The sequence below is a fragment of the Molothrus aeneus genome, chromosome 6 (assembly GCF_037042795.1).
Source record: "Molothrus aeneus isolate 106 chromosome 6, BPBGC_Maene_1.0, whole genome shotgun sequence".
NCBI lineage: Eukaryota > Metazoa > Chordata > Aves > Passeriformes > Icteridae > Molothrus > Molothrus aeneus.
This window is the reverse complement of record NC_089651.1, coordinates 5,418,317-5,432,091: the sequence shown is the minus strand read 5'-3', so window position 1 is coordinate 5,432,091 and position 13,775 is coordinate 5,418,317. Positions and strand designations below refer to the sequence as shown.

At 38.9% G+C, this 13,775-nt stretch overlaps 1 protein-coding gene across 2 annotated transcripts in view; it reads right to left on the bottom strand.

Annotated features, from left to right (window-relative positions):
- Positions 1–13,775, bottom strand: part of IMMP1L (inner mitochondrial membrane peptidase subunit 1) — a 32,319-nt gene that overhangs the window by 6,711 nt on the left and 11,833 nt on the right. For both annotated transcript variants that reach the window (XM_066551167.1, XM_066551168.1), the window contains exons 2-4: positions 11,300–11,431; positions 10,447–10,535; positions 9,745–9,871 (exon numbers count right to left, since the gene is read on the bottom strand). In XM_066551167.1, the coding sequence (XP_066407264.1) occupies positions 9,745–9,871; positions 10,447–10,535; positions 11,300–11,404 (321 nt within the window). In that variant the 5' untranslated portion in view covers positions 11,405–11,431. The remainder of the gene's footprint in view (positions 1–9,744; positions 9,872–10,446; positions 10,536–11,299; positions 11,432–13,775) is intronic.

Below are 13,775 nucleotides of genomic sequence, written 5' to 3'. Positions count from 1 at the left end.
AAACAAGAAAACCAACCAGAAGTCAATTTATACATTTTCAAAAGCTTCTATCTGGAGTCAAACAACCTGTGTAGAATATGCATCTTGTGTTTTTGATAGGTCTCTGTCTGAGCATGTGCTGTCAGTGCTGTTTTCCTCAAAGATTCCATGGAGCACAGCCTGTTTAGGATGTCCAGCAGGGCAGCTGGATGTTTGTGGTCACTTAGTTCAGTGGATTCACCCAAAGCACCCCCTGTGTCCACACTCACACGAGTTTGTTTCCCATGTGCAAATAACAGTGCAAGGCAGCACCCCACCTTCCTGGTGCAAACTCCAGCACATCCTGGAATAACAAGTCAGCCACCAAACTGCTGCCACTGTGACAGACTCCCTCAGCAAACACACAAATAGGACAAGCTGGAATTACTGAGAAAAGCCATGCTAACATTTCATGCTGCTGCAAAACCATGACTTCTTGCAATGTGCTCCTGTTTCCCTGCCAGCTCCCCTTGTGCTGTTGTGGTCCCTGTGCTTTCTCACTTCTCCCAGTTCACAGGCAGAATGTGATGCTCATCTTTTAGTGTGTAAAATAAAGAACCATTCGTGACTCAAGCATATCCAAAAGCTTTCTAAAACACTTCCCATATTTTCACCAAGCTCCAAAATTACAAAAAAATAAAATAAATTGCCTTTGCCTGCTATGGTATTAAACTACTTCCAGTACTAGGAATAATTATTTGTCTAGTCAAGATATTCATGTTTTGCATTCCAGGTAGAACATTTGCAGTAAAGTGTCTTCCTACATCCTGAAATTCACCACTTAAGGTAATTTTTGCAGTTCTCCCTGGAAGGTATGACTGGGCCCTACACCTCTGAATTTGGCATTAAGAGTACTGTCACAATGTGTGATTCATCAAGGGATAATGCACCTTTGTAGATTGTCTGTCCATCATCTAGGCACTTCACATGAAAAATCACAAGAATTACAGGAAAATGTAAAACCAAATCCCAGTGACATGCCATAATCATTAATTTAAAAAAAAACCAAAACCCAAAAGTAGTATAAACCCTTTTGAAATAAAGACCAGTGCCAGAATCCTCAATGCACCAAGCCACGTCTAAACCACATCACTGATCTCAGTGGGATTACTCACAGGCAATAGTTCATTTGGGAGTATCAGAGGCCAGGGCCCAATCTGAAACACTGCAAAGCTCTGCAAGCACACTAGCTGGGAATAATATTCACCAAAGAAAAAAAATTGGCTGTTAAAACCCTGTATTTTTAGTAAGAATGTATTACCTGCACAGCAATGTGCTGCTGCTGCCAAAAACCCCAAGGCAGAGGGAAAGCCACCTGTGTGACAGCTCATAGGGCTGCATTTTGGAATCTACAGGCACTGGACCTCTCAGAGAAAGTTAACTGCATCCAAGAAGTGCCACTGAAATCACAGCTCCCACTACACAGAGGGATAGTGACTGCAAACTCCCACTGATAAGGGGTAAAAGCATTGCCCTGGGCTGGGCAGCATCTCTGAACTGCCTACACACAGGCCAGAACTAAAGATGGGAAAGTCTCACACACCCAGCAGCTGAATTTTCACAGAATGAGTGGGACTGCAGAAGCAGCAACTCCTGAACAGTGCAGGCTGCTGTGAAATGCTGTCTCTGACAGTCTGCAGGCAACTCCCTCTGTCTCAGCAGCCCCTGTGCCCCCGTTCTGTGCAGATTATCCCAGGATTTACCTCCCTTGTTCTCAGGCAGAACCGGTTATCTGCAGTGCTGCTTCAAAGTGGGACAATGAAAGGCACCATCAGACACCCCTCTGCTCCCTCCCCAGGCTCTAGACCAGAAGAACAAGACTATCCCTGGGAACAACCGAGCTGGAGGCAGTAGTTCATTCTTTTTCATCCCAAATAAACATCTTTCACTGAGACAAACTGGCAAAATTTGCAGAGCTGTTGGAGTTTACTCAGTGGTGCAGTTAAAGTGGCAGAACTGAAAAACAGGGCAGGCGTTCGATGCATACTCACCAGCATAAAACATTAATTTACTTAAAGGGAGGGAATCATCAAATAATTATATTCTTTTGGTCTCTTTACACGATGCCAAACTTTTTTTCTTTGATTATTCAATTTTCTTCAAACCCAAGAGACAAGAACGCTGTGCTGCATTAACTGACATATTAGAAAACCAATGTATTGCAAATAAAGCTAACAGAACTAAATTATCTGCCTCAAAAATACCCCCAAACCCAACTAACTGAAAACAGGCTACTGTGATTTAGGGTTTTTGTTTTGAGAGAGCTTTTGCTAGTGATTTTAGGGCACTTATAAACATGAATGTCTTTCAATCTCCAAAAATATCAGCACATACAATCAGCTGGGAGTAGATGTTTGAACTTTTGTAAGGTCACAGGTATTCACATCACCTCCAGCAATATCAAAGTTTCCAACTTAAGAAGAACTTTAACTAATTCCCATCTTTTCAGTTCAGAGGCTTCCTTCTTGAGCTATGATAAGAACTAATCTCAGTGCTGGACAAAAGAATAAAGTCTGCAAGTTCTCATCTATCCCTACTAAGGTCTATTTAAGTGCCTCCCACTTTGGTACAAGCAACAAATGTAATTGCTTCATGGCCTGCGGGTGTTCATTTAACAAAAGGAGCTTTTGTGAATAAACCACAGGTGTTACCTTTCTTGATTAAAGTGAAATATGATGAAAGATTCTACAATATCAAATGACAAATTTACTAAATACTGATTAAATTGCCTTATTTAAGTAAATTGCATCTAGTTAGGATAAAATATACACCATAGAAATGCAGGAGTTTGTTTTATCACTCTATACTTAAAGTCTCACATAACTACTCCTTAATCCTTTATTTATTAATTCAGAACCAAGACTGAATAATGCTTAACAAATACTTTTTTTAATGATCCAGTTGCTCCAGGCACTGTTTCTGTAGTTTTATCATAAATGTTGTTCATATTAAGGCTGCCATCTGTATAAAACCCAACTACATTAATTAGCTCAACATTTTCAGAATCAGGGTAAGAATTTATATTTACTTTTCTGTGCTGAAAAAAGCTATGAAATGGTACAAACCACACTGGAACTTAAACAGTATAGCAGATATTAAATCAACATCTTCTATGTATCTTTAAAAGGCTGAATGACCTGGAATTTACTATTTCTTAATATAACAGAATTAATTTACCTTAAATTTATAAATTTATAACTTTATAAATGATCTTAAATTTATAGGTACTTCCAAAGAGTTTAGCATTTTCCCTCTACTTGCTGAACAGTTTAAGCTGCTTATGAATAAGACATAATGTACTTGACCCAGTTTGTTTAAATGCACATTTAAAAAAGAAGACATTATGATGTTGGTCCAGGTTGTTATTAGAGAGGATGAGAGTGAAACTCTAATGTGTTTTTGTACAGAAATCAAATTCATTGTGATTTCATATTTATATTATGAATTCATTCTCTCTACAACAACATTTGTAATTTTAATAGAAGATTTCTAAAAAGGTAAGATATGAAGACTTGCCTAAGTTTTGAAATTAAATATTAACCAGTATTAAAATCACATAACCTGCAGTGTTAACTCACACACCACAGGGGAACTAAGGAATATTAACTTAGGCTTGAATTCCTAAGACATTTTAAGATATTTTTCTCTGCCATGAAAGCAGAGCAGTTGGGTGCTGTTCTGGAACAAAAACGTGGGTAAGCTGTTACAGTGACTTGTCAGAGCACTCATTGGTTATTTCAATGGTTGGGGTTTCATCAGTGCTGCTCCTTCTAAACTTTGTGTAATGTAGGAGTAACTACTGCTGTCCTGAGCTTGACTACATGGAACTTTAAAGGTTTGATCACTACACCCACAGCTTAATAGGGGAGGTTTTCATATCAGAGATGTCTATAGAGTCAAACATCTGAGAAAACTATCTGTCAAATATGAGAAAAATATCTGGTTTCTCTTAGTATCATTTTCTACCTGTTCCAAAAGTTTTCAACTGTGTTGAATAATTCAAACACTTGCATGCATTGTTTACTGCTGTAAATATTTAATGCTGATATCTAGATTATATTCCTAAACACACAGATCTCAATCAGCTGGAAAAGCTATGTATCTATTTTCTAAAACCTCTAGCTGCAACCCTAAATTTAAATTATGAGTCATCTTTCCTTTTCTAAAACTATTATCTGTTAAAATTAAAACTAACTGGTTCATGTTCTTAGGCCAAAACTTCCAGACCCAAATCTCCTAGCTTCATTTAGAAACTCCTGAACAAAAATTCAGAATATGCCTGTGATTGATCAGTCCAGACTCTTATTAGCCTTAGATTTTTAGAAGAAAATATTGATTACAAATCCATCAAAGATTACTTAACAGTTTTCAGAGACCTTTCTGACAGCAATAATTAAGAAGGGTTTAGTTTTCTTCTCCAGGTAACAGGTGATGTAACAGGGTCACCCAAAAGTGTGAGAGCACAAAACCCTGTGAGTGCGGATCCTGCTTCTAACACAGAACCCATCACCATCACTGGTGTGCCCTGTGCTCACAGATCTGCAGTTCAGCCTGGGAGATCAGGGGCTGATAAATAATATCATCAGGGCTAAGGAATCCTGTCTGCCAGCTCCATCAGGATGGACCTGAACCTCTCCTGCACAGCTGGTACACTCAGACTAAAACCTGCGCTCAAAAGCTTCAGTTGAGTCCCAAGGAGTTGGTTTCACCATCATGAGCAGTTTCCCAGAAGTTGTTACTGAACTTTGAGCAGAATAACAGAATCATAAAATGTGGCTACTTCTATGTTCTTGAAGTATCACCAAACCAAAACTGCAAAGGTACAAAGGCCAAGCCACTTGAGCGGAAGAAATCCTGGAAATATTGGGAATTAGACTGATAAAATCCTTTGTGTTTCTTTTCCCTTGAACAATTTAGTTTTGACAGATCAGAATTTTGATTTAAAACAACGTCTCAGAAAATTCAAGGTAAGCATGAGTCATGAACTCTCTGTAGTGGGATATAGAGCCATCTGCAAACCACCAAATATGCCAAATGAGCTCTCCTCTCCCACAGACTTTCAGCACAGCTGCTGGTTAGAATTATGGCGTGACTTTCTCTGGAGCCTCTAGAACACTAGAGCTAAGGGGGAGCAAGAAATCACCTTACTCATTCTCCATATCAGCAACTACTGAAACTTACTCAGTGAACTACTAAACCATGAGTGTAAACATTAAGATACCTAGAGCAAAGGGAAAAGAAGTGGTGTTTTAATTAGGTTTATTTTAATTGCTATTTAGGATACCTTAAAATGACTATCCAACAGTACTGAGTGCTCTGAAATACCAAATCTCTTTTCAGTGTCTTGCAGAGTGTATTCAAACCCTGTGATTATGATTCTGTGCCATTTGCTTTGACATTATGTTATCCTTAGTGCCCACATCATATTCTTGCTGCATTAGCCAAGAGCTGTTGAAGAGTTACCAGCACTGTGCAAACACAGCAAGGTGCATTATCTTGGGAATTCTGTTGGCTCTGGAGCTCCCACAGGATGAGGAGATGCCATCTCCGTGGCAAGGTTCATTTTGCTGCAGCACAAGGCAAACAGTGGCCCAGCAGCCAGGCTGGCAGCATTAGTGGGGGCTGATTGATCACCAGCACGGTGTTGCTGAGATATGGATTTGTATCTCAGCTTTTTATCACCGGGACTTGCACAAGGCAGTTCCTTATTTACAGACTCTGCCTCTATTAAGTGACATTATTAGGGGCTACTTTTGTTTAAGTGCCTCAAAGGCTCAGCACATTGGTGGTTTATGACATATAAGCTGTTTGATTCTGATGGTTTAGCCCTCACTTTTTTACACTGTAAATAGGACCTGCAGCACAAGAACATATGGTACGTAAAGAAATTAAAGCTAAAGTAAATGGCATTAAAGCAAATTCAAACAGAGCAATAAGATACTCAATCTGAATTATAAACCTGTATTAAGAGTTTTTTAAACAGGAAATAAAAGCTTAAATATGAAAAATAATCTTTTAGCTGTGTGTGGTTTTTTTTTTAGGACCATTTCAGGGGTTTACTGTGATTAATTTCCTTATTAATCCTCATTAATCACTGTATAGTTAAATGAATAAAATAGGATATCTCTTAATACGTTCTGAAACTAGTTCTGAATACAGCATTAGTTGTTTAACTTCTGGGTTCATACCACATTGCCTCTGATACAGAATAAATACATTATGCATTCTTAAAAGTTTATTACAGCAAAGACACTTGTTTCTATTTACAAATGTACATTTAGCACAAAACCAAAAAAGAGCCCTGCAAAACTGCCAGCCTAATGCTCACATTCCATATCAGATATCAAAAAAAAAGGAAAACTATCTTTTCCTTACTTTGTAATACCATAGAGGTATTCAAAAGAGGAATTTCATTATACTTTCATGTAAATAGGAAGATTTCCCTAATTATTGTTCTACAGATAAACTCCAATACCTATGTACTTAAACTGTAATTTCAGCACATGCCTAATTTATACCATTCAGTTTTATATGTGGCATTAGTTCCATCAGCCTGTAATCCAACTCCATCAAAGACAGGTTTCTGATACAGCTTTAGCTTTAGTGCACTCTGACAAAAATAATTTTCTCTTATGATGTATTCCTTCAGTTAAATAGAGCAACAAGAGTATTTTAACTGCCACTGCTACTGTGCATTTCTACTCAGCTGAAATACCTCTTTCAGAACAACTTATTCAGCTTATGTATGGTTTTTTTGTTTGTTTGTTTCTTTTCATTATAGCTTGGAAGGTTGGATTTGTTGTGTTTGGATTTTTTTTTAATCTCCAGGTATCTCCTTGGTTGTTTCCAGCAATAATGTATCTCATCTGTGTAATTCCACAGAGAGCAAATCGTAAACAGAGTTCTCCATACACACAAGGGCATCCTGAGTATATTCATGAATGAACCATCACCTCCAAGTAGGATCTGATTTTAGCATTCTCTTAGGCTTCAGGGTAAGAATTGTGTGTTACAATGCTTCTAGGCACAAAAATCCCAAACTTCAATGCTGTAAAATATGCCAACACTACCAATGACACAGTCAATACAGACTAAGAACAATTCCTACTAACATGGCTCTAAGGATTCTCCTTTTGGGGCAAATCTAAAGCAGGTGCTTACAGGTAATTTTCCCATTGTATGGCCATTGGTCTGCCACCTCCAGGAACTGGCTAGCTCAGAAAACCTATCCACTAGTTGGCAACCAGCAGCACAGACTGAAGCAGGGGTCTGAGCTGCCTAATTTGGCAATATTGCTGGCATCTGATATTCCCATTTACTGTGTAAGTCTGCAGACATGACAGAAACTTCCCAAAATAGGAGATAAGCCCTCAAGGAAAGCTGAGCAGTTGACTGTAATAAAAACGAAGGCTGCTCTGACCTTACACACTTTGGAGTCACAGCATTCACACACCACTCAGATTTCCTGTTTGAAAAAAGGCAGTCAGTAGCCAAAAAAAAAAGTGCAAAACTCATGACATTTTCCAGGCTTTGCTCACTTAAGGAGTGGCACCTTCCCCTGGCAGAGAGACCCCCCCAGCAGCACTCCTGGCCATCTGGAACCACAGCCCAGGCCTTTCCTCAGCTTGGACCATCTGTTTTTTCCAAAACCCACCTCAGGCAAGTATCCACAAAACAGCCAGTTCTCTGTACATCTGCTGCCATTATTTGCTGTGAGGAATTCTGTGTTTGAGTTAAAAGTGCATTCACTAAAAGAAGGAATCTGATGAGGCAATTGCCTAAACATAAATACATGTCATGTTTCCCCTCCCCAACAATTTACTTAGTGAGTAATCCAGCCTCAGTTATGAACATAAAGTACAGATATCCACGTTGAGAATTTACCCTTCTGTAAAGGAAGTGTCTCCTGAACAGATGTTAAGACCTACCTCTTTACCAAGCACTAAAGGTAGAAGGAAAACAGGTATCAGGCACAAGAGCACTTCCATTTAGATAATTTCTCCTCCTAGATACAATTTATGGTGTAAGAATTACAAAAGCTTGCCCCTTCTCTGTATTTCCACACATTAGCCTTTATGAAAACAGGAAATGGACTCTGCATTCCCCATCTGGCTCTTTCTCCTCATATTTTGGATTAAAACTGGAGACAAGAAACCCTGCACTAGGGCAGAAATTGTTCTGCTGAATATTCACTTGGTCACTTCAGTGTTTCCAGAAAAGCTGATATCCTGTTTTAAGTACAAATCTTTCCTGAACTTCCTTTTCAAGACTAAGACAAGTGAGGAAAAAGATGCTCAGAGAAATTCAGTTTGTGTCTTCTGTCAGTGTACACAGAATTCAGGTTGGTCTCCTCTGAGAAATGTGTATTCCATCACAATTATGAGCTCCACCAGAGCTAGAGGATTCCTTTAACTTGGTGAGAAAGGTAGGTTTGTGTTCTTTGGGGGTTTTGGTAGGTTTTCCCTTGGTTAAATGGTTAACACAATTTGATTTGTGGAAAAACTAAATGTTTTGTCCTCTCCTTCAAAATCTCACAGAGAATGAGTTCCTTCTTTATGCCCACAAGTGAGCAAAGTCTAAGAACAGCAGCTCCAGTGGCTCTGGCATGACAGCAGCAGTGCAGATTAGAGGCAGGTGCCCAAGGTGTCTTGCCTCAACACTGGAGTGAAAGGAACAAATTCAAACCCTCAGAGCACGGTGTGACTCATGTCCTTACTTCCTGGCGCTAAACAAGAATTTTTGCTTTAAGTAAAGCCAAACTCCACTTCAGCTGCTCAATACAGATGAAGCAATGCTAGCTGGAGGCTCCCTGGTGAAGGTGGCTGCCTTTATGGAAGCTAAATTCTTACAGGATTTCTGTGTCACAAACTGGAGCTGCCTGGAAGGAGTGTTCCACAAAATTCTCCATCTCCTCAGCACAGGACTTTGGCCACATGCTCATTCTTCTTATTCTGAGGATGGAGTGGATATGGAAGGGGAAAATCACAGGTTTGTTTAAAGATTATCTGGGAATATCTGATGGCTTCACAAGTGCTGAATAGAGGTAACAGTCAAACACACTTCTGGGACAAGAAAAAACCTACATTTTTCTGTGATCATCACTCCTGAGGATTTTTCTCATCATAGCCTAAAAAAAAGTTGCTGAAAACATTTCTCATTGATCTTCCCAAACTTCTGTGAACTCTATCTGCATATGGACAAATGAACATTGAGATTATTTTTCCCTTTTCATTGCATCACCTGACTTTTTGGCCAAGTTAGGAAAATTTCTACTTTTCCAACCATACTGAGGAACATTAAAATATTGCTAGATTGAAATAGAGATACACTAAAGTATAATTTTGAAAAAAAAATCTGCAAAGCTATTGCAGAATCCATATTCACTTCTTAGTGTTTAAAATACAGGAACAGTTTTGCCTGAACACCAAGAACCTGCACCTCTCTTTTGTACTGCACTTTGTACAGAGAATTTCAGAGTATTCTTCCAAAGGGCACAGCAGAAATATTATCTGTCTACAGTTCCTACAGGAACAAAAGGCAGAGGAAGACAGCTTTGCATAAATAGTCTAAAAGTACAACATTTTACTGTACATAATCAAGAATAATAATTTATTAATGTCATAATTTATGATTCATTATGATTCTCAAATATTGCAAATCCTTTAGAGACCACCAGGCCTACTTAAGTAATCCTTAATTTACATAGGAAGAAACTCTAATACTTACATAGCTGTGACTCTTAAGGAAATCTGAAGGGTTGCTTGTGCAGACTTTATCCCCTTCCAAGCCAATTACTCTTTTACAGATATTTGATTTGGGGTCATTTGGGCTTTTCACAATTACAATATCTCCTCTGAGAGGGTAAAAAACAGACAAAAACAAACAGAAGAACTCTAGTTACAAACTATTTGGCTGAGTACACGAGCATCCATGTATCTACTCCAAAAATATTCACACACATTAAAGATAGTCCATTGTGCTGGAAATTCTTGTGTACAATTTTGGTTTCTTCAGTTTTACTCAGGTGTAATTTCCCAGAGTTTTAAAAGTTGAGTGAATTTTTGTTATTGAGATCATTTATGAAACATTTAAGACTACAACCTGAGACCAGTAATACCCATAGCTGGTTTTCAGGACCAAACTGCTTAGAGAAGTTACATTCTACTCAGTAGAATCATTCAGGGGGAGGGAAAAAAAAGGATTTTTTTCTATTTTTTGGACAAAGATGCGATAGTGACAACAGTCTAAATCCAAACTGAATTTTGACAAGATGTTCACTGGGCTGTTTGTAACTTTAAGATCCTTTAGACACAATGAAAAATTACAAGTTAGAAGCAGAAAAATACACTAAAGATCAAGGGCAGAATGTGGTTATTGACAAGCCCTGGCAAAGGGAATGTCAGATGTGCTCCCAAGAGAGCAGCGTACTTTCGGATGCAGTAAAAGTGGCGGCTGAGGTTCTCCGAAAAGACAACATCAGAGTTCTGAATGGTTGGTTCCATGGAAGGTCCAGAGCACTGCAAATGAAAAAGAAAGGAGAAAAAAATTACTATTTCAAACTGCTTCTTTCTAAAATAAACTTATATTCAAATGGTATGCTAGTAAATTAGTAAAGATGGAATGTAGAGAACTAAAAGTGAGCTTCTCCATGGAATGTGTGATGCATTTCAAAGCTGAGGGGAGCCCCCAGAGCACCTCTAACTAACTCTGTTACAGCTCCATATTTCCTTGGGGTTGGTCCTGAACTGCACTAGGTGCTATAGGCCCTTATGGATTCCTTTCAGCACTGCATCTCCAAAAAACTTTTAGGAGTAGTGCTCAAAGCCCTACCAGCTTACCCCTTTCTCTTCTCTTCTCTGTGACACAGAATCATCACAGAAGCTGCAGGAGCAGCTCACAGCCAGAATCCCCCATGCCCAGCAGCAGTATCTGCCAGATTGAGGACGTGGGGAGGAGGGGCAGGGAGCATTAAACACCCAAAAATTTGGCCAGAGTATGAAACAAAGGCATTTCCTATCACTGACTCCAGGGTTTCTTAAAGGATGGACTCTGTGCAAAAGGCTTAATCAGAGTTTCCCATTTACTTCAGTGATGCCTCGAGCAATAACACATCAGAAAACAAAGTACAAATAACTTTCACAAAGGCTGGACTTGCTTCCCATAAACTGTGTTAAATGCTTTGAAGAAAATTACAAAACCTGAAATATTGGCATCATCACACAGAAAACTGTCAGTATTACAGTTTTATCCCCTTTGAAATGTCATGAAAATGAAGAGTTACCACAACAATTCCTCCAAGGTACTCGAAGGCACAGTGTGCTATGCAGCCATATTGCACCGTGTAGCCCAGAAATCGGAAGGTTTTTCCTAGGGCATTGCGAAGCATCCTACAGTGGTACGGTGCCCAGCAGCTCTGCAGCAAAACACAAGAGGAGCATTCATTGGAGAACAAGCAATCCTACATTTACAAACCCATCTCTAGTGTGTAACAGGTGGACAAGATGAAAAAAACCCAACAGTGTAATGATACCAACAAATAATCAGACAGACCTGAAGAGGTGCACAAAGAAATAAGGCATCAGGTCTTCTGTTCTCAGCTGTAACACAGTGCCATAACTTCTGCAGGTAGAGAAGTTTTTATTTACATTAGCCTGTAAATATTTTCTGACCCCCTTCCCCAAATATTCAAGTCCAACTCTGATTAGGAGATCCAATTCCTACAATGCTAATCTAAATAAAATGTTTCCATACCACAGTTTGGTGGTTACGCTTAAGGAAGTGGAAAACAGACATAATGAAGTAATTGAAACAAGTTCCACATTCTGCAAAAAACCTGTTCCCCTTAAACTCAGTGTTGCCTTACCACGAACTAAAACCACTGCAAGATTTCCCTCTTTTACGAAGATGGGACAATAGAGTTTGCTGAGCAAATACATTATGTTGAAAAGAAGAAAAGGAAAAATGCTGTGTAAAATATGCCCACTTCAAAAAGAAATAAAGACACCCTCTTCTACATTTCACTAATGAAATTAAGGAATTTAAAAGCACATGGATTCATTTTCACCAGTCTCACTAGAATTTAATGGGAGTTTTGCTTGACTACATTCCAAAGACAACCATTATTGGGAGCAAATATTCTCTAACAAGTTCATTTCCTTGTTCCAAAAGAGAGGTCCTTTTTTATCTACATTAACTTCTCTGCACTAGAACAGCTTAAGCCAAGCTGTGATTCATCATTCACTATCTGACCATTTTCACAGTAATGACCCAAATTACAATGGCAAACAGAAAAGTCTTGATTTGTGTCATTGGCAGATGCAGCACCCAGCACAACACACTGCAGGAACTGGAACAGCTCCCCTGGAAGGGGAATGCACTTTCAGCAGAATCCATCCTGGTGAGGCACAGAAGTGGTTGGCTCTTCTCAATTCAGTGCACCAACCAATGCCTTACTCTTAGGCCAGACACACTGAGAGCCCAGAGCTGTGACACAGGTGACAAAAGGAAGGTGGAGGCACAGCAGATAAATCTGAGTTGCAGAAGTAGGTGAATGCACAACTACGATTTCAGAGAAATCTATCATCAATACTTCTTAACAGCATCTGCTAAAAAGGAGCCTCACATTGCTTCTCAGTTCAGGAAGAAAGAAAAATACTGCACAAGCATCCACTATTTTTGCCCCATGCTATTCAGAAACCTTATATTAACACATTAACTGTCGCCCTGATTTTTTAAGATTTTCTAAGCCTTCTGATGTTTACATTCTTGTAACGAACTTTCTCACACACTTTCTGTAAATAACTCATTGTTTTGCATTCTTTTATGGAGGAGGAGAAATTTGATGCACTGTTGGTTTGTCCAGTGTCATTGGAGAGGGGGCACTTTCACCCTCCAATCCACTGTCACTTTTGGGAATCTATAAATGTTGGAATCAGAAATTAAAAAGTCTCTTTTTACCTTGAAAAAAGCAGCATGTCTGCATCATTTCGTGTCCTATAGTGACATTAACATATTTAGATAGTAGAGAATTTAGGCACCTGTGGGTATTGCAGGTAAGCAAACAATGCATTACAATGCCCAGAGTACACAGATCAAACTGGGACAAATAAACAGTAACAACATCAAAAGAATGTGCAAGCCTCCCATGCCACCAGCTGTCAGGTTGTAACTAAAATATTTTTATTATGGAAGTCCAGACAACTGCTATACATGTCAGAAAACAAGTTTCAAAGTGATTGTAAGCTGTTTCCTTTTGGATTTTGGGTGACACAAATCTAGGGATAGTTACCCTGGACATGTGTTTCCTTGGGATGCTTGTGAGTAGGTTTGGGAGCTATTCAGGGACACCCAGGGCTCAGAGTGAGCTTTGCCTGCTGCCACAGCTGCCATGATAAAAACTAACCACAAGGACAGAACATGAGTCAAGAGCTCTCAAATTTTGTTCCCAGTTCTCTTAAAATAAATTCTTAATGCCTGAGACATAGATTTCACCAACTCCTTCTTATAAATGTAGTACAAAGGATTTTCTTAAATGCTCAAGCTTATCAGATTTTATGAAAACAATCAAAAAATTCTTAGTTTTATATAAAAGACTTTGACTACTACTCAAGAAAGTTAATTTCAAATGAAGACACATATATACTTGGATTATAGAGTCTGACCCTGGCAAGGTACCTCCTGAGTATGGGAGGGTGTTTTAAATGTTAAGGTTCATCTTTAGATATCTAATATTCACTCCAAATAACTAAAATCCTAAG